Source organism: Anoplopoma fimbria, chromosome 16, assembly GCF_027596085.1.
Source record: "Anoplopoma fimbria isolate UVic2021 breed Golden Eagle Sablefish chromosome 16, Afim_UVic_2022, whole genome shotgun sequence".
Lineage (NCBI taxonomy): Eukaryota > Metazoa > Chordata > Actinopteri > Perciformes > Anoplopomatidae > Anoplopoma > Anoplopoma fimbria.
The window spans coordinates 13,415,358-13,443,108 of NC_072464.1; the positions used below are offsets into that span (position 1 = coordinate 13,415,358).

Here is a 27,751-nt window from a genome sequence, read left to right on the forward strand (position 1 = left end):
TTTGACTCTCCCTGTCTCTCTCTCTCTTTCTCTCTCTCTGTCTCTCTCCCTCCCTCTCTCTCTCTCACTCTCTCTGTCTGTCTGTGAGAGAGGCGTCTAAGTAGCGCAGAACCATCATCATCATGGCGGATCAAGGCGAAGCTCCGGCTGCTGTCCTCCAGCCGCAACCAGCGCTGTCAACCAGCTGGCCAATTACCAGGGAGTCGTACGAGCTGCAGGAAGTCATAGGTTAGTACCCGGGGATGAGATGCAGGGTTTAATGATCACGGGGAGGCATTCCGCGGAGGATGAAGATGAGGGGCCTACCGGCTTTTTTTTTTTTACCCTTCCTCTGCATGTTCAGTAGCCTCCTACAATGCTTTGCAATGCGGATGTTAACATGCACGCTGAGAGACTTGCGGTCTGCATCAGCTGTGTGTGTGTGAGTGTGTGTGTGAGAAGTGAAATGTAATGTCACTTTCCCTTAAGTGCGATATCTCAGGTTAGATGTCGGTTTATGGCACGTGTCCAGTTTATTAGCCATTAGTAAAAAAAAAAAAAAAATCACAGATGCTGGGTAAAGCCCTCAGTGTGTTGTTTCATTTGTGTTATCTGTGATGGCACTTAAACTGAATGAAATAGCCTATCCTATCAATCAAGACAAGTGGGCACTGATTCAAATGTAACATGTGTACTATAGGATTATAATGAGACAGCTGATAATGTTTATGATCTTAATAGTGATTGTTATAATAGTGGAAAAAAGTATTTAAACATCACTAGAACTTTGAGTTAAACCTAAATGAAAAGTGAGTGACTTGACTTGTAGCAGGGCTGTAACTAACTATCATTTTTGTTTTATATATATATATATATATATATATATATATATATATATATATTATACATGTATCATTTAGTCTGTTTAATGTTTAAAAAAGGTAAAAAATACCCATCATATTTTGTCACAGCCGAAGAGGGATGTCCTAAAATGTGCCTTTTATGTCCGATCAACAGTCTAAAAAAATACATTAAATTCACAATCATACAGAGACAAAACAGAGAAAAGCTGGAAGTCCTTACATTGGAGAAGCTGCAACAAACACATTTTATGATTTTTAGCTTACTGACCTTTACCCTAATTGTTGGCGATTCATTTTCTATACTTGATTAATTGTCTTATTGTTAAAGCTCTTACAATCACAAAAGCCATGAGTCAAAGACAGAGTGAATTTACACACACACAATCACTTGTTAAACCTGGTTTATATACATAGCTAGTATAAACTAATTTGACAATATATAGTCTCTATGTGTTCAATGCATGTTGTTATCATGGTTGACCTTGTGGTTGTGTGTATGTGTCAGTATTACTCGGGAGACTGTGGACGTGCCTGTAGATTTATGAAATTATAGTTATGAAATAGTTATATATAGCCTACTGTAGTATTTTCTTTTGTATTTTCTTTTTTGTAATCCAACTTTTTCGGAGTTTAAAAAAGTTATGTGTCCGTCCATAAATCATAGAATGCTCAATTCCAGTCTTATCATGAATAGTTTATCTTTTAGAAATATTAATTTCTAAATATACCCACGATGAAAATCTGAAATGTACTGAAAAAACACAAAAGGAAGTTGCCTGAATATTTTTGGCACAAGCCTGCACAGTGCAGATGTGCTAACAAGTCATATCATTACTGATAAGAAGTAGCGCCCCAGCTGTGTGCTGCTGACTGTGATGAGTTGGTGAGAGCCCCCTCTCTGTTCTCATAATCAACTTCTAAGCAGTCAGATCTCATGTGTTATCTACCGCTAACAGTTGGAAGGCAATATGTTGTGTGTCACAGCTTCTTTGTGTGAACAAGTTCACTACTCCAGCATGGTCTGATTTGTAATGAACCAAATAAACAACCCATCACATTGCAGAAAAAAAAGTGCTGTTCTCAAAGTCAGCTTGCGTCATTGTCAGCCAGCACCCATGTAAGACGAATACCATAACATAAACACAAAACCTGAGGAACAGAGGGCCAGACGAATACCAGAAAGCCACAGAGTGACGCTGAATTTAAGAGTTAAGAGATAATACGTCTCCAGCTGTGTGTGTGTGTGTGTGCTGGGAGTCCCTCTTTGCTCCGGTCTAATTTGTCTGTACTCTGTTGTGCCTGTGATTCCAGGCAGCGGGGCCACAGCTGTGGTGCAGGCAGCCCTCTGTACCCCCAGACAGGAGCGTGTCGCCATAAAGAGAATAAACCTGGAAAAATGCCAGACCAGCATGGATGAGTTATTGGTGAGTACAATAAATACAGGCTTATTTTCGAAGTGAGTGTTTTTGTATCACTGTCTCATGCTGTACTGCTACTTTTCCTCTAATACATGTTCTGTTTAAGTCTGAATAACGATATTCATTAATACACCTCAGAGATTTTAATACCTAATCATTTGCTGCAAGGTTGTATACTATGTTGTCCCATTGCTATGGCTTCTTTTAGATTGTTACAAACAAAATACATATGATTTAAGTACAAGTTCATTAACATCTGTCCATATTAACACCATTTAACATGTCATCCTGTTGTTTCTCACTCACAATAGAAAGAAATCCAGGCAATGAGCCAGTGCTACCATCCCAATGTTGTCACTTACTACACCTCCTTTGTAGTGAAGGACGAACTTTGGTTAGTCATGAAGCTTCTGAGTGGAGGTAAGCTTCTGCGGCCAAACCCTACCTCCGGCTGGATAACACATGAAAAGCTCAGTGAATGTAATGATAATAGATGTTTGTGCTTTGATCTGCTCATAACAATATAACAGCTGTCTGGGTTATAACTCACTTATACTGTTGTTGTCTCAAATGAGAAATATTGCATATCCGGTATACTAATTGTCTTTTCACTACGTTCTATTACAATAATATATTTATGATTCAAACGATTGTTGAAAAGTTTTGCTTTTTTCTTGCATAAAATAATCAATATTCAGTATTTAACCACTAGGTCCCATTATATATCCTAAAAAACCTCAGATCTAAATCTTAAAAAAGTATTCTTTCAGCACAATATTTAGACTGCCGTTATTATAGTTATAAAGAAGCAGTAGCTCAGTCTTGGTTGCATGTTATTGTAAATAGTCACATGAAGGAATTACAGCAGTGATGTTACCCACTTTAATCTACTGCCTATTATGTTTTACCGTCTAAAGGACAACAAACAATTAACAGGAGCTGAATAAATTGTGCCGTGATATTGATTATTTGATTTGATTTGTGTTTGTCATTAATATGTAAAAATGTACTAAATGTTTTGTTGTTCTGTGGTGTCTTTTTTAGGCTCTATGCTGGATATAATTAAGCACACAAACAAAGAAGAGGACAGAAATCGAGCGCTCGATGAGCCTATCATTGCCACAATATTAAAAGAAGTCCTCGAGGGCCTGGACTATCTGCACAGAAATGGACAGATTCACCGGTAACACTTTTAACATTTAACTTTTTTGATTTTGAGTAGTTTATTGTAAGAATTAAGAAACTGATGTAAGACAATTTAGCAATAACAATCCCAGTTGAAAATGTACAAATGTATATAATGTATAAACAAAAAACTTAGTGTAAACTTAAAACAAATCAGTTCATTATATTTATTGGCACCAGTGCAGCCGTTGTGTTCTCTGAGTTCTCTGTATTTCAAGGTCACTGAGAGGCAGGTTTAAACTGCTTTCAGCCCCCTTGGGCAGAGTTCCAGATGGTGGTGGGCTGTGGTGGGACTGGTTTACACGAACGGAAGAATCAATGCTGCTCCACATGACTTTGTTGTTTGACTGTGTTTGTGTTTTGCTAACCTCAGGGATGTAAAAGCTGGGAACATACTACTGGGAGAAGATGGATCTGTTCAGATTGCAGGTGTGTTGAACATACTACTGTTGTACTCTGTTATGCTGTTTTCTTTAAAATAAAAAAATTAAAAGCATGATTGCCTAGAAGATGGAACTGAGTTCACAGATTGTAAGAATACATGAAGAAGGTGATGCATATGTAGATTACTTTACCTGTCACACATAAAGGTAGTTTGACATATATATATATATATATATATATATATATATATATATATATATATATATTGTCTTTTTTATGTTTGATCAAAACCCCTTGACTGCATCGGTGTTCATTTTGACAAACTCGTTTAATTCAGGTATGAACGCTGCATTGGCTGTTTATCTATATTTTCAGATTTTGGAGTAAGCGCATTCCTAGCCACAGGGGGGGATATGACTAGAAACAAAGTGCGAAAGACCTTTGTTGGCACGCCTTGTTGGATGGCGCCGGAGGTGATGGAACAGGTGAGTCTATCTCTATCCGTACAAAAAGGCAGCTGCTGGTGACGTCACACAGTTCATCATATCTCATTCAAAATGTGTTTGCTTGAGCCTAATTCTGCTACGCTTTGCGCTAATCCATTTTCTTGATGTAATGCTATTAGCTGATGATATTTTTACACACAAGCCCTTAAAGTTACGACCAACATAAAGTCCTAGAGATTTAAGTGTATTTGATATCACAGACTATTGTAATTCTATACACACAGGTTCGAGGCTACGATTTCAAAGCAGATATATGGAGCTTTGGAATTACAGCCATAGAGTTAGCAACCGGCTCTGCACCCTATCATCGCTACCCTCCCATGAAGGTGAGTGTTCTGGATGTTATTATAGGGAGTCATTTAATCAATGTGGTGTCCTAATCACAGCTATTTATCAGGCTTTCACCAGCACTCTCAAAGGAAAGAAGAAAGCAGTGCCAATGAACTCATGGCTTACTAAACTTTCCTTTAAACCAACTTGTTTAATCAACATTAGCAAGTAAAAAACCTGGGAAGACTTCTTCGGACTTTCTGCTTTTGTCTTAAATTGGGAAACTTAACAACTAATCAATCTTTTAGCTAAATGAACCCGTTGCTTTTACTTTTCCACAAAAAAAATGTCTACAGTTTCCTGCTCTGAGTTTATTTTCCTCATCGACAATATTTGTGTTGCTGTTGAAATGTGAGGGCGTTTTATAACATTTTCTTTTTGTCTTTTAGGTTTTAATGCTTACCCTACAGAATGATCCACCTTCTCTAGAGACGGGTGTAGAAGACAAGGAAGCGCTAAAAAGATACGGCAAATCGTTTAGAAAGCTAATAACTATGTGCCTTCAGAAGGATCCTGCCAAAAGGTTAGCACCCCTTTCCTATATATCAACCAAATGATTTCAGTGAAGAGAGCTGATGCAATGTGTGATCAATAAAAGCACCTGATTAACATTCAGAGAGTGCTGTGTTTTGACGTATTCTCAACAGTGTACTTTTTCTAACTTTAGGCCTACAGCCGCAGAGCTTTTGAAGTGCAAATTCTTCCAAAAGGCCAAGGTATTTGTTTTATCCATTTTTGCATATTTCTTTTTTGTTATTATGCTTAAGGACTCATTCCAACTCCAATAATGATTCAGCCCTGTATGTTGAAGTTTTTTTCTTACTTTGATACATCAGCCAACATACAGTATAAAAAGTCCACAAGGACACTGTGTTTGTCAACATATACTATTGCAGAAATAATAATGGAAAAAGGAAACTTAAATCTTTCCATCAATTCTATTTTTTTTTATTTTTTTGCTGTGGATGCAATACAAGCGACATATCAACGGGCTACAGGTCATTTTAAATGGAAGCTGGTGACATGAAGCTACAAACTGAAGCGCGACACTTGACGCTGTGTGACGGGCGTGACGCTCCAAATCAAAGTTGAGCTGCCCTCAATTTTTTTCAGTGCTTCAAGAAAGTGGTGAAGCGTCAAACAATCATATGTTTTTGTTTCACCCTATGTCGTTCTGTCCGAGGTGTTCAGAGGCGACTTGCTGAAAATGTAGCTTGTCACGCTTGGCCGTTTTGTTGCTATCGCCGCTTGTGGTGTGAACATATTGTCTAGTCTTTGTCAATAATCGAACATAATGATTTACACGAGTGCCCTGATGTCCTAGTTCAGGGGCAGGAAAAGTTTTTCAAAAGCTGAGAATCAGCAATGCAAAATACATTAATCATCTGTATCATCTAGGATTTAGCAGGAACATGTACTGGAACCTCACCGTATTGTTTCCATTCAAACAGTTTTAATCACTGGTCTTACTTTTATCATTTCAAAGAGATAACTTAACCTTCAAACATTCATACACCATTTAAACGTCAAGGCAAATATACGTCAAAACAGAATACTTTTTTTTTTGTGACTCATCATTAGGTTTTTGATTCATATCATCTGTCAATTCACTTATTTTAATAATGAGAATTGATTTGTATTTTGATTTTTCTCTTGCAGAACAAAGAATATTTGATCGAAAAGCTTTTGTGTCGCGCACCAAAGATTTCCCAAAGAGCGAAGAAGGTATGTTTGCACAAACAGTCCCTGTAAAATTACACTGTTATTGACTAAACATGAACAAATTATGTCAGAGTGCTGGGATCAACTGAAGTCCACCCGAGTGTTGCATTTACAGTCAACATAAGCTACGCACTGACTCACTTCAGTACCTTAAACACTTTATGCCGAAAGTGTTGCGTAGATTATGTAAAAATATGGGCCACTGCAGCAGCAGAGTCAAACAGCAGAGATGTACTGACATCTTGCATCAGTAGCTCTCAGTGCAGCTCTCTGTATGTGGCACACTAAAAGACAAACGGGATTAAAGGAATTGATAACATGAGGTAACACAAAGGAGCACTTTATTGTTCAGGTTACTTTCTCGGTTGCCCACTGGTCACAGTTTAATTGGAGGAAGTGCAGTTTTTTCAGGCACAGCTGATATTGGCTTCACATATCACTCTGCCTGGATGCCCAGGACGGAAATGGGAACAGAGGGCGATCGCCGGAAGGCAGAGCGGCCACGTGGAGGGGTGGAAATTCACTGACTGCTCGGGAGTAAATGGAGGGCATAGTGGATAGCAGGGCTCCTACTGTGTATGACGTTAATGCTCCGCACAGACAGGACAGGGTGTCAATAAAGAGGGAGGCAACTGTTGTGGGAGTGGCACAAGGTTGTTGAGGTTTGTTGTAGAGGTGAAGTGGTAACTAAAGGCATTGTTAGCGGTCACTACAATGAATGGAAAGGCACTTATTGCTAATTTATTAAGTTTGTGTCAATACAGTGTGTTAAATACACTATAATTTAGACTGTATTTACATCTCTGAAGCAAATAATGTATGATTGGATGTAAAATGTTTACGTAACGTTATTACTGTTTTTAATACACTTTATTTTTATGCGTGGAGTACTGTTAAAAGTGTAAAATAGACAGCATGCACAGTAAATACAGCCATGTCTTGTTCACTTGATAGCTTCTGTGGATGAAATGTAGGAGCCACAGAGCCGGTGTCCTTGTTGTTTTGTGCTGATTTGACCTACGGAGTCATCTACATTATTCATTCAGCGAACATCCCCCAAAGCTGGCAGAGAAGAGCAACACTGCAGAAACACCTCTGACCTCTTTATATCAAGAATACCATTGTCTCTCTATCCTAAAATCTTGTCCAGCTACTCCCAAACTTGCTCGATCTATTTGAACTGCCTCTTTTTCACCTATTTTCCTTGGTGTTCTTGTTCTGTTCCTGTAGTTTTTTGTTTTGTGTTGAAAACACATGCAATTCTACTCCCACAAAACAAGTACTATGTTGAATTAAGAGACGATACATATGCGTGGCGCACACACACACAGGCTGCAGCTTTCTGTCCTTAGTCCGGATAATTTTTGCTACTATAATGCATAAACTTCGCTCTTTGCGGGTTGGGTGTTTTTCGAGTGATTTATTAACGTGAATTTTTGCAGGTTGGGCAGTGCAGTTTGTCTTTTATTAAAGTTTCGGTGGGTGCAGGTATTAAAAAAAATCCATCACTAGTGCAGGTACCAAGTACTATCCACAACTTTCTTTTTTTTGCTAATGGAAACATGAACATAATCATTTGAATGTTTAACTAACTGAACTGGACTGGACTGGACTGCTTGGTAGAAACCCTGCTTTAAAGCCAGACTGCTGATTTAAAACCATACTCTTTAAATGGGACCCAACTTAACCTTGAACATACCCTAGTGAATGAAAAGGAGATGGCAGATCCTCCGGTCAGCTGTCACCATCAAAGTAATTTGAAATGAATACTTATATGAAAAGGAGGGAGAAACTCAGAAGGTCATGAGGAATAAAGGAAATATTCTCTTATTGCCCTCTATTTTAAATATGAATGTAAAAAACGATTATATTCAGAACAATTATATATGGAGTTATGAACTGTAGGTACATGTGAGTGGAGTAACCAGCAGAGGGCACCCTGACCCACAATACAGTCTTTATTGTTTAGAGATTAGAGATCTCTAGATGTGGGCTTGAATCAATGATTTGTTACCTAATGAAAAGTTTGAACACATAAAAGGATTGATATTGAGTCCAAATGTATGGTCCAGTGTACAAATCATTATGGAATCCTACTGATTACGTTTGTATGGATGCCTTTTTGAAGCTTCATTTCAAATTCAGGGCACATTACCTGAAGGTGCATCACTTATCATCAGTTATTGTTCTCTGCAAATCCTGATATCAGCTATTACCAACACTTTCACATTCTGAACAATGCTTCTATTCACACTCAAATACATTTACATACGTTTACAGTGTGATGATTTTGTTAGCTGAATGTTTGGTGTCGGTCAGGTGATCACGTATGGCTGCTGGGTGCATGGATCTGTGTCTGCTTTGCTCAAGGACCCTGAGCAGGACTGGGGGAACCTTGGCTCTATGTCTGATTTGGAAAAATAACCTGACAGCACGGGGGAGTTAGTGCTTCTTTAACTTTAACTGAGTTTAACGCTGGGGCATTATATACCCTGGCGCTAGTGTGGCTTATAGTTACATATGTGTTCTCTTTTCTTTAACACTGGTGCGCTCATATCTTACCTCATACTGATAGATTAGTCACGTGTTTCTCGCCTTTCATACTCCTCCAGACTGTAGAGCTGCATCAAATTACAGGCTTTACCAATGACTCTGCAATACTTACCCGCTCTATCCTGGTAACATTCAAAGTCATATTACTACTGGTGTTTAACAAAATCATACTTTTCTTCCCATTCACTGTGCTATACTAATGTGCTGTACCCAAGCTCAGCCTACTAACTGATGCAATTACTTACTTTACCACTTACTTGTGGTACTGAGCAGTTTTGCACCAATGTTGTGATGACATTCATACCAGTAACCTTTGAAAGTGAGCCAATAGTATGTACAACCTACAATATGTTTCATGTTTCATGAGATTTTTTTTCTTTTACTACATAACAAATTATTTCATTTTGTAAAATAAACTTTTTTGTTAACAGAACACTTTATCTTTACAGATGTAGGCTAGTCATTTATCGTGTTACAACGTTAAAGGTTTTTTTCAATAATATTTGTAGATTTTGTGAAATAACAATAATGTTTTCTGATTCTGATATAAAAAGGTAAAGTGTTATGTTGCTATAACAAGAGCATTTTTTGTAAGAAATACATCATTTGGTATTTACTAATAATGAAAAACTGGGCAGATGTTTTGGTGTCAGCAATATGTTGCAGGCAGATTTATTAAACAGGCTGAGTGAGTTGAATGTGGCTTTGTAAATTTCATTTTAATGTCACAAACATGCAGCTGGGGTTGCAAGTTGTTTCTCTCAGGGAGGGGATCCTTTAGGATACATCAGCTCATCACAGGGTTTCCAGTGCTCTAAATTTAAAGGCTTGTAAAACCTACGAGAATCATGGGTAAACCACAATGTACATATGTGTTCAATTAAAAAGCTATGAGTGACGTCATTAAGTGTGCTGGCTGTGTGTCATGGTCCAGGTGAGGAGAGTCCCAGGCTCCAGTGGCCACCTGCACAAGACAGAAGATGGAGACTGGGAGTGGAGCGACGACGAGCTGGATGAGAGCAGCGAGGAGGGCAAGGCAGCGGTGAATCAGGACAGGGTGAGTGGGACTGCACAAAGGCCAGACTCAGGAGTGTTTGTTATTTCATATTTAGTCACAATACTCATATTTATCTGTTATTAAGTGTTAAGTGTTATTAAGTTTTACAACACATTCATCATCAAGATTATCTTTTAGATTCAGCTTAATTTGTCATTGTACCAAAACTACATGCACCTTGATATTCAGACTTTGAGTTATTTACGTATTGTTGCATGTCTAACCTGTAGATCAGACGCACATGTAGCCTCCCCTCTCTGTCATTGACCCTGCACATTCCTTCCCTCCCTGATCAGTCAGTGTTTTTTGGATAGCAGATGGCTTATCTCTGAGAGGCTGTCAAAAGGTTGCTGTAATGAGCTGGGAAAAAGCTGCAAGGATTTGAGGCAGGAGGAAGTAGGCAGCCATGATCAAAGAGCCCTTTGATTAAGATCCTGAGCTTTAATGTATGATGCAACGAATCATATGTTACCAGACGTTGTGATTTAAGATGATTTAAGGTGTTGATGATCGTATTTTACAAGGATGTGTTTTTAGTTTCCCTTCCATCGATCACAGGCTTGTTTCTTTTAAGCAGTTGTTAAGTTCTTTTTTTCGGAAAAGTGAAAAATAGTTTTGGACTGAAAGATGGAGAAACAGATATATGAAAACTAAGTTGTACATTACAAGATGTTTGTCCTTTGAGAAACTGAAACAAGGAAATAAATCATTATTATTGCAGTGTGATATGAAAATATAAATGTGTGTTTGATTTTTCCCTCCAGTCACGAAGGGTCAGAGATGAGGCCAAAGACGTAAGTTAGCTCTCTCATAAACCGATTTTAAAATGCAATTAAAAATATAAATACCTTTTTTTGTTATTTTAGTGAAAGGTCATGTAGACAAATAAGCCTTATCCTTTCTGCTGCTGTATAACTTCATATCTTGGCAGAAGGGTATATTTGTAAATGCGATTAAATTGCCTACTTTGGCTGAAGCTTGTGTAAGAATAATGAACTCAATTACGAATGTTTATTTCACCACACGCATTTTTATGCAGTTTAAACAAAGCAGTGACAAAGCCAACAAATTGCTCCTCATTGGTTGTTATGAGATGACTCTCGTGTCAAAATAAATTCTATATATGTATAATAATTTATTTTTAATTTAAAATTTAATTTTACCAAAGGATGTAATAGCAGTTTCACAATTATGCCTCTCATTTTGTTCCTCCTAGAATGAGGAGAATGCCAACAATGTCCCTATTGAAGGGTTGTCTATTCAGCATCCCCAGGTGAGGGATTCAGCAGCAGCACTAATTTGTCATGATTCAATGACCTTGATGCCACAGTGATTGTCTGTGTGTGCTTGTGAACATCCATGGGTGTGAATACTGCACCGTACATGTGTGTGACTGTCTGTGCACGCGTCTAGCTAGGCGAATATGTGCGTGTGTACATGTTTGAATCTTGGTCTCCTGGAGGGATGCTCTCGGCAGTAATATCTCAGAGTAAATGGCTCTCTGGCTGACAGTGCTAGCTCAGTGTCTGGGTGTATCTCATCTGAAAACTCAGTGCTATTCAAACCCATTCTCTAAGACCATTGTCATTTTGAAAAGAAGCCAAAGCCGTTTGAAGTGTAGTCTGGTTCTCTAGTCAGGAATTAACACTCACAGATACTAAGAAGTCATTTCTTCCCCCTAAAGTCCATTCTTTGCCAAAACAAAGAGACAATTAGGAATATGGTATTGATAACAGTGATGGATATTACACAATACAATTTTGTGTATTGTAAAGATGTAACAATACTTAGCTGGATTGAGTATTGGTGACAGTAGGCTGATCTAGTATGGATACCGTTATCTTAATAAATAACAATTCAGTACACTTATATCTACGTATTTATTTGTTACATTTTGTTTTACAAAGTTAGGAAAGCAATGTTAAAGTCTAGCCTGGTGTTGCCTCACTCATAAAAGAATGATCTCAGTTTTCCTCACAGTGAGGCATACAGCTTCTGAATGAAACACTGGTATCAGACCGGTACTCGGTATCGGCCAATATCCAAAGCCCAGGTATCGCTATCAGGAGTGAGAAAACGTCAGATAGCTGCATTCCTCATGATTGTTCCTTTTCTTCTCCCATACAACTTCTCCTGCAGCAGCGAAAATCAGGAGACATTTTTCAGAAAAAGTAAACAACATGGGCTGAATGTTGCGGCCACTTTATTTTTTCAGACAAAGTTTTCATCTTGCAGAACCTCCTGCTATGCAGTACAAGCTGTGCACAAAGCTTCTTTCTCTTTTCCATTTGAAATGTTTTTGTGAGTCTGATCTCTAAGTACGTTGTTGTGCCCCATAGACGGCCTCATCATCAGATGTTTTCTCATGCAGGTTGAACCATATGGGAATACAACCTACGTTGAAGGTGCTGTGAACATGGTGCTACGGCTAAGGTGAGACAGATATTTCTTTTCAGATCATTTTTTCTCAATCACCGGTTGATACACAAGTCAATCTTAAGAAAATCTTGATTTGGATCACTCATGGCGAAACAGTCCTATATAGCACTTTTAAATCACTGTTTCTGTGGAGTAAAAGCTGGAATGCAGAAAATGACTTATTATGTTTTTGGATGCATCATCACTTTGCTTAGTCGTAAACATGCAGGCCATTAATAGACCTAATGATCTTTGCCTGCTAGGGAGGGGATGAGGCATTGTCATGGATCCTTTCATCTCCCTTTGCCTCACCGGTTGTGTCGTAGGGAGGAGTGGGTTACACTCCATTGGTTTTCTGGCTTTGCTCCCCAATCTGCTTTCCTCCTTTCACAGCAGCTCTTGCTTTAGTATCCCAGACGATGCTGTTCATGAATATATTATAATGGCAATTTGGAGGCTTGTGATGTGGCCTCAGAATGATCAACGTAGACGCGTCCTGTTGGAAAACAACAAAACTTAGCACCCTGTCAGGTTAATATATGTAACAAGGGGATGCAAGGAGAATGTACTTATTACAAATAAAATACCTGTATATCACCTACATTAATTTGCCTATCTTACTTAATCTTAGTAGTCATACAGAACACCAACAGAGAAAGAATGAGGACATTTTAAGGGATGCAACACAGACAATGGGGCTTTTTTTGACAATAGCGTTGCCTGTAGTTCCCCGATGAGCTCGTCACAAAGCACACTCATGGTTAAGCACACTCTGCAGGCATGCAACAGGGGGCAGCTAACTGTTTGGTGGCTGGTGAAGAGCCATTATTTTAAGCTGGTGATTAAAATGAATTGTCAGTATTTATGGTTTGGTCTTTTTAAGTTCCTTAATTTCACAATTTATCCATAGATTCAGTGATGTTTGCTCAATCTGTGGGTTTTATAGTTCAACACAAGATGCAAATTAGATATGGTCATATCAGTTACTACAACTATAACCTAAACTCTCATTGCAGCTCTTATTAAATGAAAAAAAAATACTATTTTGCTGTTAACATCAGAATCAGCTTGTAAAAAGGTGTCAAAGCAGAGTTGGATGGAAAAATGAATTAATTTCTACAGAGAATTCACTGGATCTAATATAATCCCGGCATTAGGCTGACAGGTCATCTCTCTGGTCTGTCAGATGGAATGTTCAGTATTAGAGATGCAGACATGTGACAGATGCTTTCTTAGATGTAAAGCCATGAAGCTTGAGTACATTCTTTCTCGGAAAATATATTAAAATGCTAATATATGCCCTGGTGGATTACCAAGGCCTTTCAGTATACAGTCTTCTTTGACATGCTCTCCAGTATGACATAGGGGATGTGTTAAAGATAGGATTTTTCTATAATACTTCATATTCCTATTATCTAGAAAAAAATACACTTGACAGAACATTACATAATATTTGATGTCGCAGCGAGATACAAAAACACTTTTGAAAGGATGAATGACATATCAATATCAAGACTCTCTTAGTGAACAATTTATCCTGCAAGAAAAAAGTTATATCCATCTGAACAACAGATGCTGACTTAGAATGAGTCCTTTTAAGAGCATTCTGCTTTATTTTTTATGGGAACTTTGGGATAATGGCAAGGGAACAGGTTCTGAGCTACTTGTTTTTGATTGAAGAAATGTTTCTTGAAGAGAATATTGACTTTTCTTTATTGTTGAGAGATTCTTTTTTGCGGGTATGTTATAAAGGGAATCAGCACAGACGGTATTATAAGATGAGCGTCTGCATCATATTTCTGGATCTTCTTTGGCTGTGTTCCTATATTTTGGGGGCAGAACAAGAGGTAAATCAAAAAGCTCTGACATAAAAAAAAAGGGTAATCTGATATCTGCTGTCAGAGAACTTGCCTGTCCAATAATTTTATTTTGCTTGATAAATAATTGGACCTGCCACCTGCCTGCCTTTCTGTGCATATTCCACCCATGTACTCATTGCTCGGAGTCTTCCACAAGCTGCTACAGAACAGCTGTGAGTATTAACAATAGCCATGCTCGTTGTTTACGGTCATTTTGATATGTTTACCTAGTAATCATTTTGGGGGAGTTATGGGACGGACTGTCAGTGTTGCCAACTTTATTGCTGGATGTAACAATTTTTAGAACTAGTGCAGCTCTCCATCTCGGCTTTTTGCAACTAGAAGAGACACGAGAGGGTGGAACTAATGACAACCAAGCACTGTATAAGACATTTTTATGCAACCAAAACAGTTACAATTTACTTAAATTAACTGATAACACACTTTGAAAGGGTTAACGTTTTAAGACTAACTCCAAGACCGGACAACGCAGTGATAGGGACCTGTCATTCACAAGGTAGCCACGCCCTTGAGCATTCCCTTCTATATTGTCTATTTCCCTTTAATTTGGACCAAAATTTACTGAATGAACATCCTGCTGTATTGAAGACTTGAAAGCAGCAATTGAGACCATAATGTAATGTTTCCATGTTTACCTTAGTAATAAATCAAGTGAGAAATATGGTAATTTTCTCAAAGACTTCTATTCTTTTACGTGTCTTTTTGCAATGAGAGGAGTTGCCCCCTGATGGCCTAAAGAAAGAGACAGGGGAAGTAGATTTCTCAATTTCTTCTGCCATTTTCTTGGGTGCCTTGAGCACCACAAGCCGAGTGCTATATAGTTCCGTTATATTGGAGAGAAGGTAGATATCTCAACAGCCAATATCTCCAAAACTAGGCAATTCACTCAAATTTTTTATTCACTGTTAAAGCACTAGCAATGTTGCTAGGCCTCAATTTAAATTCAAACTAAACTGTTTTATAAAATTTGGATCTGGTTGTCAGTTGTCAGAGCAGTTAACCCCAATTGTAAAAATTCAAAATTGAAATAGTGAATCCATTAAAATAATTGCATCTGAGAGGGCAAAATAAACAGCTAGTTGGTCTCCTCTCTCTTCTAATAAGGGAGTTTAGCTGATTAGCATGGATTTATGGTAATATGATCCCCTCTGCAGCAGAAATGGGGGAACAGCAGCAGCATGGTTGGATTTTTGTCAACATTTTCCTTGGAACTCATTCAATCTTTTTTTTTTTTTCTACAAAGGCACAGAGGTCTCCTGAAAAGAGCCCTGTCAGCAGTTTGAAGGAGAAGTTCAGACTTGCATAATATGCTTGCTGTTGGTGCATTGTCACTGGAGTTTAAATCGCCGAAATAGCACAGATACAAACTGATTTTACTGAGCAGTTCAGTCTGGAGGTGACATTTGCATGTTTGCTAAAGGTTCTTCTATATAAGATAAGATAAGATAAGATAAGATAAGATAATCCTTTATTAGTCCCGCAGCGGGGAAATTTGCAGGCTTACAGCAGCATAGAGTAAAGAATAATATAATAGGGAAACTAGAATTTGACAAATGTCATGGTAGCTCCAGAATATCTTCCTGATACATTTTCGAGAAACATTAGTGCCTGCAATGTCATACATTAATATGAGGTTTACAGCTAACTGCCATCTCACTGCTAGTACAATAACAAGCCCATGATCCTTCATTGGTTATCAACCCTCAGGGATCCAGTAACAATTAGTTCAGTCAGAATTGATTAACTGGATTTAACCTCTGACAGCCAACTTCCTCTCCAGTGCCTGGGGACGGCTAAAGAAGGGAAAACCCTGCCTCACGCAGCATAAGCAAAGATATTATCAAAGTTAAGAGGAAAAGGTAAAATTAAAACAAATGAAAAAACAAAGATAGAACATAGGACACAAAGAAAATATCATAACATGGCTGGACCTCGGATATCAATAGTCAACCCCTGCAAGGAAAATTCACCTTTTTAAAAAAAATAAAACCATACTCACAGGAATCCAACACAACAGACTGCCCATCACCCTCTAATACACTCACCCCCCACCCTTAGACCTAACCTTTGCTTATTTCTTACTTTTGCCATCTGTTTTTGCCCGTTGTGTTAATCCTGTCATGTCACCCATTGTGTTTAGTTATGTCTTGACTAGTTTCATCTGTCATATCTTTCTTCACTAAAATAGTAGATAATTGAGAGTCTAGAGACTGAACACAGTCTAGAGACTGATAATTAATAACAAATACCATGGTTTCATAACTTTATTCTTATTTATATATCACCTTTAAAAACACAGTTTACAAATTGCTTTGACAGACAAAGCAGAAAAAGCAAGGCAATAAAACAACAGAAAGCTCAACAATAAACAATAAAATACATGTAGAATAATAGTAGAAAATATAGGGAAATGATTGATCCTTGAAAGTATAGCTTTACCAGTGAGGGTTAGTTGTATCCCTTTTCCTCGTGATGTTTCAACACACTTAATTGTTTCCTACAAAACCTGGATTTAATCTCTAATTAGGACATATAATTGGTTGCCTGAACTTTTCCTTTTCATATGCTTTCTGCCATGGGATGTGCTAATGAGCTTTAGTTACTTTTCAGTGGATTCTCTATATAAACTCTTTTGTCAGTATGTGTAAGAAATTTGCCTCTCTGTCAATGTGACATCAAATGTGGATTAGACCTATGTAGTTTCAACACTCTAGGGCATCTGTGTGTTGCATTTCTGTGATATATTTATTTTTCTTGTCTGAAAATACCAGTTGGCTCCTCTGTGACAGCCAGTTTGGCATCTCTGTAATGTATTGACAAGCATTACCTGGTGTACATGTGGGACTATTTAAATAGATTTCTCTCCCAGTCTCCATGATGTTCGCCAATTACATGTTTATTGAAGCCTTTACCTAAAATCACAGACCTGTTTAGTAGTGAGAAAGCAGTATGATCACGCTGTACTTCTTTTACTCAAAATAATTTGTCATAAACCTTTGATTGTCCAGTGGGATTATGCAGTCATCTCACATAAGCAAGCCGGTTCACCGTGTGTCAAAATCTAAAAGTGGGGTTTGTGGGTGAAATGCAAATTTTACTATTATTGAACTAGAGAAACATTTACTCTTCAGAGTTGTATTTAAAAAGGATTGCAGATTTTAGGCATGATGTATTTTGGGCACGATTTTGATCCTCTTTACATACATGTTGCCTTGACAGCCATGGCAATGTGCACCCTCTGCTTCCTCTGCTGGGAAAATAGATGTTTACGTCCATCTGCTCCACTGCTGCTCTGCTTTTTTTCTTTGCTTTTTTTTTAATGTAACTCTAAAATTGAAAAAAGTCACGTTGACTCACAGCTAAGATGATAGTAAATTCTCGCTCCCACTGTGTTGTATAGACTTTCTACCAACAAACTTAATGCAGATATGTCTTTGCTTATATATCTTTTGAATTATGGCCCTAATCTCAACTGAAAGTAGGGTCGTTGGCTGGCCGTGTGATTTATTCAACCAGTCTACAAACCAAATGAACCACACTTCTTTTGAGCAGAACTGCTCATGCTACATTTATCAGCAACCGGCTACTCCCCCGTCACACACAAATTTTAAAGACAGATTTTTAATGCAAGTGATGCAAATTAATGCAAGCTGATGCTGCAAAGAGGCTGGAGGGGACACTTTCATTCATGCAATCAAGCAAGCTGGATTGATACGTTCCTGTTTTTTTACATTTTACTGCAGTCCAGGGTTGAGGATACGTTCCACCTCAAAGTTGCAGTAGTTTTGAGATAAGCAACATTTTTAATATACTCTTTTATCTTAGAGGATGCAGCAGGTGTGACTTATGCAGGAAAAAGCAATTAGACAGCTGTCACCTTTATACTGCTCAGTATGACGAAAACCAATGAGACATGTCCTCTGCACGTTCTCTTTAGTTTGTTCATCCAGTGCTACAGCACATCTTCCCCACAGGTGCTCTGTTTTGGTAGACCGAATGGTCTTTACAAAGTGAGGAAAAATTCAAATTTAGCATTATGTCCATTACATTTTTGTGGCAACTCATTTACCTAATGATTGTAGAAAAAGGTGATTTACATTTATTTCAAACAATGGATCAAACTGACTGGGATGTGAAAGGAGTAGCTGGTAGTGACATCATCTCTGCGGAGCGTTTTAGTGCCTTTCAGCGCATTGATTTTCTTTTTTTTCATACTTTGGGTCACTATTTACGCTCCTATGAGTGCTACAGACAGAGATTGTGACTTGCTGGTGTACACAGTGGTGCAAACAAATGTAACAGTTATTATTATATTTTCCAAAAACAGCATCTTAAGTTGAGCAAATATTGGACTACCATTTGTCAGGTGAACACACTCACAACTGTTGCTGCTTGATGAGTAAATATACCATTGTTAGCAGCATGTTTACTAGACCATTTGATGATAGTATGTAAATGTTCTGTTTACAGCTTGTTTTCACTGCCCCCAAGTGGCCAAAAACAAACAAACATTGAATGCAGGTTCAGCGGGTTCACATAAGTCATTTTCATGTCTACACCGGTCCCCTGTCTCATAGCTGTTTCCTAATGTTCTGCAGATTCACTCATGTCTCTGCTTCCTTTATATGTTGCTCCTTGTCCTTGCTGACACAGGAGACCCTCAGAAACTCCACTGTTAATAGACAGAGCTGAAACAAATTTATCTGACATTTTAGAAACTACTTGTGCAATCACACCCTTCTGACTCTTCTTTCAGGAACTCTAGGAAGGAGCTTAATGACATCCGGTTTGAATTCACTCCTGGGCGAGGTAAGAGCTCTGCCTGTATGGATTTAAATGTGCTATTCCCCTTGTGATAACATCTTTAGGCACTGGGAATTGTTGTGTGGGTAATGGCAGTGTTTGTGCTCTTGGCAGTATCTAATTTAATATCTAACACAATAACCGGCTAGAATGCAGGTCTGATATTTGTCATTTTATTCCCTCACCAGACACAGCTGATGGCGTTTCACAGGAACTGTTCTCGGCCGGCCTGGTCAACGGGCATGATGTTGTTATAGGTAATGTTACACCTCTTTGTTCTGGTAAATTGTGTTGCCTGAATACGTACTTATCTAAACCTATGTACCGTAAAAAAGCATCACTTAGAGAGTATCAGCATTTTCCTAGATATGCCATTATCAAAATAATTTGATTTAGCAGGTCCACATAACCTCACATAGCTAAAATTGATAGAAATGACTTGTATTGTTTTGTATTAATTTCATCTTAAAAATGGTATGGGAATTATTTTTTTATTAATATTCTTTTTCAGTATGATGTTAATATATGCAGCTGTCTGCTTCCAAATCTTAAATTCATGACAAAGAAAATATGTTATAAAAATTACAAAATAACGACCCCAATAGACAAACAATATTATAAGTTATAATTTAGTTTAAGCTTAGGCTTAATTAATAGGCTTGAGTTGAAGATGGCTGAAACTCCACCTATTGTCCACCGCCTTGAAGCAGGGGAGTTTTAATAGGACTGGAGGGAGAGGATTCATTTTCTAAATTAATAACTTACTAGTTTGGCTTTAGATGACAGAGATCCTGTATTTAAGAGTTTAAGAGTGGTATATACATACATATACATACATATACATATATATATGTATATGTGTGTGTGTGTGTGTGTGTGTGTGTGTGTGTGTGTGTGTGTGTGTGTGTGTGTGTGTGTGTGTGTGCCCGAGCGAACATACTTATTACAGGGAGTGGTCAGATATCCAGTAACATAGTAGTCCGTCTCTCTGAAAAGCAGATATGCTCTGGCTTTAAATAGAGAGTTTTTCTGTTTAAAAAGAAAAGTCCTCTATAAACTTGAAGATTTCTAACCAAAATGTGTTTAATATTTGCATTATAAAGGTTTGTAATTAATTCGTATTACTTGTATAAATTCTCTACAAGAAAAGGATTGGTAGTTTTTGTTCTGTTGATCTGTTATTTGTATTCCTAGTACCAGCTGTTATTTCTTCTTTCCCTTGTGATATTTAATACCATTGCCCATTGCATTTTTACATTTTCCATTGTAATTGCTCATGACAAAAGTGGATGAATATTCTTTAATATTTTGTATGTATAAAATTATTTTTTGGTCTATTATAATGTTTAGAAATATTTTCAAAAGAATCCTCCTCATATTCAGTTAACATTTGCCAGAATCTAACTAATCCCTTTTTAGCCCATGTATTAAAGAGTATAAATGCATTTGGTTTAAAATATCATATTTTTCTATTGTGGTATTGACACTAAACGTCTGTTTTTTCTGTTGTACAGCATGTACTGAAATGTACTCTTTATATTGTACAATTAGTTTGATGTTATTTAAACAGAATGTTATTGTATTCCCTCTACATTACAGTTGCTGCTAACCTTCAGAAGATTGTAGATGACCCAACTACCTACAAAGTGTTGACCTTTAAGCTGGTGAGTTTCCAATTGATTGATGGCTGATGACAACCCTCCTCGGTTTGTCCTGGTTGACAAAGTCAAACAGTAAAAAGCTTGTTGATGAAAGGTTAAGTGAGTAATGTGAGAGCTGGATTTATTAGAAAGGCTTCAGCATGAAACAACATCTGTTGCTGAAGATTTTTCAGTTGATGAATGTTGATGTTGCAATTCTTAGCCTCCATGATTCTGAATGGAATTGATTTTTGTACAAATAAGCAGAACTAAACCGAGAAAAGTATAGCATGCAGACAATGTACAGCAAAAAAGGCAAGCGTTTGGGTGTATTTTTGATAAAACAATTTAATAGTTAGCTTTGCATGAGGAAGTGAAGTATTATGTGGAAAAAACTCCAAGCTTACTGCTTGGGTGAAGAAAATACCTCCATCCACAATGCGTTTAATTTCAAAATAAGGATTTTAGATTACAATAGCTTTCCCTGGTACTAACGTTGCAGAAGAGAGGTTTTACTCCACTTTTTTCAGACACACAGTGAGACAAAGACTAAGAGCATGTCACCTTCATAAGACTATAAAAAAACGCAATGTAAATTATTTTGGATTTTACTAAAAATATGTGAATTCTGTTTCATTGACCTTTCTGTAATTGTGGGTAAACACCATCTGTGCTTTGGGTCACAGTGCTTTACAAAGGACCTTTCTGCCATGTTCGCCTCATCAGCAGCTAGTGAGTGTTGCCGGTGGATGAGTCTCTGGAGAGGCAGAGTGAGGGCCGTACGGGGCACGACATGTAGATATATGGGCATGCTTCCATTTCCATATGTTAACCCTGCTCCACTGCAGATATTGTAAAATCCTCACTGCGGCTTAAGTGTGCCTTGCTAAACCAAGAGTTACGGGTGCAGTGTAACAAAACCCAGGGTGTGTGAATAATTACACCCGCCACAGTGACTGTTCATAACACTTTATGCAGGCAATTTATGGTGTGGGTGGCACTAGAGCAATAGTCCCTCCATGTTGATCAGAAAACTGCAGAGCTCACAGTCCCCCACAGAGATGAGTGTCTCTCCCCGATCAGGTGTGAATTTTCAAGAGGCTGGTAGGTGTTAGGCCACACATTCACACTGGCTTTTCCACAGGAGGAGAGCTGAATGAAAAATAAAAACCTCCTTAGACAGATCTAAATGCACCCTACCTTCAATATTGCCTCTGCGAATAGCATCTGGGCAGCCTTAAATTGGGGTGAGATGCAGGTGCTGGAAGGTTGAACTGTTGATAAAATAAATATTGTGCTTTTTCACTGGGAGCTGGTAAGTTTAGGGATGAAAAAGTATGTGGACCCTATGTGGAACATAGTTCCAGCATGTTTAAACATTATAACCATGAGTGATTGTTTAACATTTTATTACAAAATCATGGACAATAAGATGCTACTACCTGACAAACAGAACACATATTGTTTATATGATACATACAGTCTGTGATATATGATAAGTGATATAAATGTACAGATATATATAGATCGAAGCACTTAGAGTTCAAAATGTTTAATTTACAATTTTTATACAACAGCTGACATGGCACAAAAACTGACCTTATAACAGATTGGCTATTGGCCAGATGGTCCTATCAGCATTAAAACACACTCACTGTCATAATACAATTATTTTCAGATGCAGATTATACACATTTGAGAGGAAAAAGATAAATCAGGCTTTGGCTATATGGACACGCCATAAGACGGTGCAAGCAATTCATTGTTGTATTTGTTTCCGTTGAGTTTGAAAAATCCACATTTTGGGAAATAATGAGCTTACTGTTGTTTCAATCCCTTAATTAATCCAGGGTGTAACACCAAAACGGTTCCAGAGATTTTGCAGGATTAGCTTTGTCGATGTTGATGAGTGTCAGGATGCGAAGTAGCAACGTTGACTCTCACCACGTCTTCCTCCTCATGCAGGCTTCTGGCTGCGACGACACGGAGATCCCGGACGAGGTGAAGCTGATCGGCTTTGCACAGCTAAGTGTTAGCTGATGCCCTCTTCATGCCTGAAGCAGGTGAGACAGTGGGGACACAGTTCAGGGCAGACAGACTGAGGAACACACCATCACTTCCTGCAACATCTTCCCCAGCACCCTACCTGAGAACTCACACCCCCTCCTCCCTCACTCTCTTTCACCTTCCCTGAGCCCAAGCTACGCCACCACCCCACCTGCACCTCCTTAGCGCCAACCTCCCTGCTTACTGTCCCCTGACCTTTAACCTTAAAAACATTCCACAGCCTAGCGCACAAAGCGGGATCAGGAGACAGCCCAGGAACTTAAAGATGTACTCAGGTGGTGACATAAGGTGATTGAGATGTAGCTTTGAATGTTTTTTTGTTTTTTTTCTTCTTTTCTTTTACTTGTTTTACATCACATTACCTTTGTGTTCAGCAAAGCTCTCATTATTTATTGGAATGAGAAGGTATTTTTATGATGTTTCTCATGCTGTTTTGTTGCCATAGTGAAAACAAATTGACTGGCATCTCACAAACGCACTCATTTCTGAAGTTTCCCTGAGGTCTTTGTCAGAATGTAAGTTTGAGTTAATTTATGGGGAAAAGCACATTTTCATAATAACATAATGAATGTCTAAAAAGAGAATGAGTTGTATTTCTTTGTCAAGACCTGTTTTACACTGACAAGAAAGGGAACCATGGGATTGAGAGTGCAGGAAAAAAAGAAGAGACCTGGATGCTACTGTGTTTAATTTGCTGCTCTTGACAGTGCTAATGCTTCAAAATGTTAGAGGTGCCTTGTTCATTTTTCTGTGCCTAAGAAAGTAGACAATGAGTGAGACTACACAAAAAGCAGAAACTGCTGATTACTATTTCAGTTCAAGTCAAGTATTTTAACTTAATGAGACAAGCTACAATGCACTTTTGGGCTGAGTGTGTGCACCCAACAAGCAGATGCTTAGCCCCTGGAGACAAGTTAACTTGTGTGCTTTAGTCATCAGACAAATGAAACATAACAGAACCTGCGGTCATGTAATCAGCTCTGGTTGACGTGTATTCAGATGACAGGTTAATTGACAAAAACACAACAGTTTAAATTTCTTGCACTGTCCTGCTGCACTACAGAACCCTTTGTTCCCAAAAATGTAGTAGTTCATGAAATGTACTGTATGACAATGCATCTGGGAATGAAACCAAAAGGCAACTATTGAACGGGTGACAAGCCATTTGTTTGTCCAAACAAGTCCAGCTCTAAATTATTTTTAAGTATCCAGATGGTAAATATTAACTTCTACTTAATTCTTTATTATGAAGTAATTTATTGTGTTTTCTATGTACAGTATGTTTCCCATTTCAGCATATTACCCCCTGTTCCCTCTCTGTAATCAGCTGATGTCAAATTTCTGACGAAGAGCCACAATAAAGAATTGCTATTATTTAACAAAAATGTGTGGAGTCTTTACTATTAGCTCAAAGTGTCATAACATACTGAGTCATAACTTGATACCACCTATAATAAAACTCAAATATCTCTTGATTCTGAGATTTATTTGTTAATGCTATGATTTTGTGGTAATTGGCTGTAAAGGCAAACTCACAACTGTAATTTTTCCACATGGCAGCATATGGCAAGTTAACAGCACGGACATTTAAATTAAGTAATCTTTTTTTTAAATAGCCCAATATCACAAATTTGCCTCAAGGGGCTTTACAATCTGCACAGCATACAACACCCCCTGCCCTAAGATATTTCATTTAATTAAGGACAATCTTCCCTCAAACCTCTTTACAGGGAAAAACTCATCTCTAGTTATGCTTTTGTTAAACTATAATTTTAGATTTGTTGCCAAATCTGTTGTCCAAGAAGCTATGTTGGTTTTCTTCAAATAGATAAATCATTTAAAATATCCCCTTCTGTGACCACAGAACAACCATCTCTTTAATTAGAAACACAATGACTTCTTCATTAAACTTAAAGTAACCCTCTGTAAATGTATAACAGGGAACTCAAAACAGGCAACAAGTGAAAGCAGTAATATAACTTTAATTATTCAAGTATTTGTTTTTTAATATAAAAAACATACAATATATAACAACAACCCCTTGCGGGATGGATGCTTTCACAGTAAATGTCACATTAGCTTATAATACTACAAAACCCTTAAAAAAAAAAAAAAAAAATTTGGCCATGAAAGCCACATTTTCTGAGAAGCACAACATCTTTCCATGATGTCAGTAGCAGCGCTTCAGTAATCACTGATATGCCAGATACATACAATAATACATCCAGTCTGTAATGGCCTTAGCTGCAATTAAACTCATACTTGCACTTGACATGATACTGTATATCTCTTGATATTTGGAGGAGGCGATGCGCTGAAATAGCTGCTGACATACAGCAATCCTTAACCAAGAGAAGCAGCTGGAGTAATGAGCTGGTAGCTGAGACACACAATTACCTCAAGTACAAAAATGTCAAGGAGGAGAAAAAACTGAATGCATCTAAAAACCAAAATATACATCTGGCTTTTCGGAGAGAAGAGGCAGTGAAGTTATAAAAATATGTAAACAAAAACATCAGGCAAAATTCATAAAAAAGAGCATCCTACATGGTTTCATTTTTACCAAAGCAAGAGAAAAATGATCAATTGAAAAATATCAAATTAACTTACAACTTGGTCTGTCGGGAGAATGACAATATACTGCAGCGTATATTCAGCTGGGTTTATTATAAAGATGAAAAAAGGGGGAGAGCAGCTAGAGTGTAGATTTAGTTTTACCTCAACAGACAACCTGGTTTGTTGTTGGATATGATTAATATTTGCACTCTTGTTCAGAAACTCTTCTTTCACTTCTAAATAATACTTCTAAAATGTTTAATATCATAGATGTGATATTGTAATTTAAAACCTAATTGATTCTGCACAGAAACTATCTTTTGGCTTGCTCTCCTACAGGAAGATCAGGGCGCTAAGTCAGCAGCCAAGCAGCTGGTAGAGATCCAGTGTCTTGCTCAAGGACACTTTAGCAGGCTTGAACCAAGGTCGTCTGCTTCAAACAAGGTCTCTACCCATCAGGCCACACTACTTAATGCTTAACACTGATTGACTTTATGCTTATAAGGAATATTCTGCTTAAATCTGTGCCTCGATAACAAAATAACACCACATTTTGATTATGCGTGAGTCCGCGCTTTTCAAGCCTCATGCATTCATTAACAATCGTGAGGCATGATCAGCAGAAATAGACTTAGATAGATGTTAATGAAATAATTTCTCATCAAATAGAGACTTGCAGCAGCCTTCAATGTTTTTACATTACTCAGTGTGATGAGATTTGAAAAAGAAGAAAAAGGCAAAGAAAAGAAAAAGTTGTTGTTGAGTGGCCCTTGTGTCCCTTAACATCTCAGGTGCTTCTTGCTGGACATGTCGTTCCAAATGCGGTGCATCTCCTCCGGGGAGATCTGGTGCACGGTGATAACCCGCCTGTACCTGCAAAGACTGTAGGCCATTTTCCAGTGATTAAAACCACTGTTCTGATACGGGTGTATACCCAGCTTACGCAAACACAGTCCCACATACACATCCTCCAGGTGCAATAGTCTTGTGTGTAATGAAGCCTTGAAGATAAGCTCAGCAACGTCTGTTGAGAACACATAGCCAGTGCCTGAGCAGAAAGCTGGGTACTTACTGTCGGGGTACAAGTCCCTGGACATATACCACTTACTGCGCATATCCCTTATGGGACCACCGTTTATAACATAGCCGGTAAAATATCTCCTCCTCGGCTTGGTGGTGGGCTTCAGGAGCTTGTAGATCAGATTGTCCATGTTGACAAAGATGTCGCTGTCGGTCTTCATGACATACTGCGCTTTGGGGCAGTAGGTAGACACCCAGCGCATGCCCATCATGGTCTTGAGGGTGAGGTTGTGGTAGGAATCAATAAAGTTCTCCACCACAATATCATGGAAGATCTGGCTCTCCTGCTCCACCATCTGGTTCAGGATGGGGTCTGTGTTCTTGCCCAGCAGAAAGATGGTGAGGATGTGGATGTCTCCGAAGGTGCTCTCATCCCCCCAGGTCTCCCGGATGGCCTGCCGCGCATCAAACTCCTTGTGTGTGGTGCTGATGAGGATGACCAGGAAGGGAGCGGCACTTTCACACTTCTTCGGCTCATTGATGACAAATTCAAAGGCATGTGGGTTAAGGGGGCGGGTGTGGATGTTGGTGAAGGTGATGTTTTTTGGGGGTTTTGCAGCCTTACGAATAGGCACAGACATGTGGCCGACATAGGTGGCTGTTGGGCGAGATATACTCAAGTACCACAGAGCACTTGCCCAGCAGACCACTGTCAACAGGTATAAACATGACACTTTTGAAGGCATTATGCTTCATTTAGGTGTGTTTTGATCAGCTGGATCTTATAAAGCTTTCTTTCCTTTAGCGATGTTTCACCCAGCGAGGCAGCATGAAGCTGCTCCAGCGTGCAGTTTGACATTAATTGTCGGTAATGGATTACTTCAGAGAGAAGTGATGCTGTTTGTGTTTTACTGCAAAGCGATTTAAAATCATATGGATATCCAATTTCTCTTGATGACAGCGCTTCTTCTCCATTTACACCTGAAAGAGAGAGAGACAAATAAATTACATGAGTATATATGTATGTATAGCAACAAGTTTAACTAAATGAGGTAATGCATCATAATGTATTTATACAATAAATAAATAAATAACCTCAAGTACTGTAGAAAAAATGCAGGTGGAAGTGTTGAGATTATTTACTCAAGCAAAGTAAAAGCATATCATAATATCAACAAACTACTAGAAGCCTACAAACTCAACACAGAAAACTGGCCTCCGTGAATAGCTCTACCAAAAGTGAACTATTATTTAATATAGTATCAAATAATACTTCACTGTTGGTAGAGGTGGAGTTCATTTAGACTACTGTTGAGTTACATTCAATCCATAACAATATATAGTAGTGATTTGTTCATGAATCATTTGGA

General features: G+C 38.2%; 2 protein-coding genes across 3 annotated transcripts; one reads left to right on the plus strand and one right to left on the minus strand.

The window, feature by feature from the left end:
* Positions 1-24,168, plus strand: stk39 (serine threonine kinase 39). Of its 2 annotated transcripts, XM_054615228.1 has the most exons (18): positions 1-228; positions 2,154-2,266; positions 2,572-2,680; positions 3,305-3,443; positions 3,819-3,874; positions 4,205-4,314; positions 4,560-4,661; positions 5,055-5,188; positions 5,333-5,381; positions 6,325-6,390; positions 9,875-9,997; positions 10,762-10,791; positions 11,214-11,270; positions 12,369-12,430; positions 19,052-19,104; positions 19,287-19,355; positions 20,698-20,762; positions 22,704-24,168. In XM_054615228.1, the coding sequence occupies exons 1-18, from the start codon at positions 123-125 to the stop codon at positions 22,776-22,778; spliced, it is 1,518 nt and encodes a 505-aa protein (XP_054471203.1). In that variant the 5' UTR covers positions 1-122; the 3' UTR covers positions 22,779-24,168. The 2 variants fall into 2 exon arrangements, with proteins under 2 accessions (XP_054471203.1, XP_054471204.1); XM_054615229.1 differs by lacking the exons at positions 10,762-10,791; positions 11,214-11,270.
* A 1,972-nt stretch (positions 24,169-26,140) lies between these two features.
* Positions 26,141-27,127, minus strand: b3galt1b (UDP-Gal:betaGlcNAc beta 1,3-galactosyltransferase, polypeptide 1b). Its single transcript, XM_054615921.1, has one exon. It carries the CDS (start codon positions 27,125-27,127, stop codon positions 26,141-26,143), a length of 987 nt encoding a protein of 328 aa, XP_054471896.1.
* Positions 27,128-27,751: the final 624 nt, after the last annotated feature.

Excerpts from the sequence above, each read along its gene's own strand:
- b3galt1b (XM_054615921.1), bottom strand. The coding sequence starts at position 27,127 with ATGCCTTCAAAAGTGTCATGTTTATACCTGTTGACAGTGGTCTGCTGG.
- stk39 (XM_054615228.1), top strand. The coding sequence starts at position 123 with ATGGCGGATCAAGGCGAAGCTCCGGCTGCTGTCCTCCAGCCGCAACCA. Across the intron at positions 229-2,153 it reads CGAGCTGCAGGAAGTCATAG|GCAGCGGGGCCACAGCTGTG; the intron begins GTTAGTACCCGG and ends CTGTGATTCCAG. Across the intron at positions 11,271-12,368 it reads TGTCTATTCAGCATCCCCAG|GTTGAACCATATGGGAATAC; the intron begins GTGAGGGATTCA and ends TTTCTCATGCAG.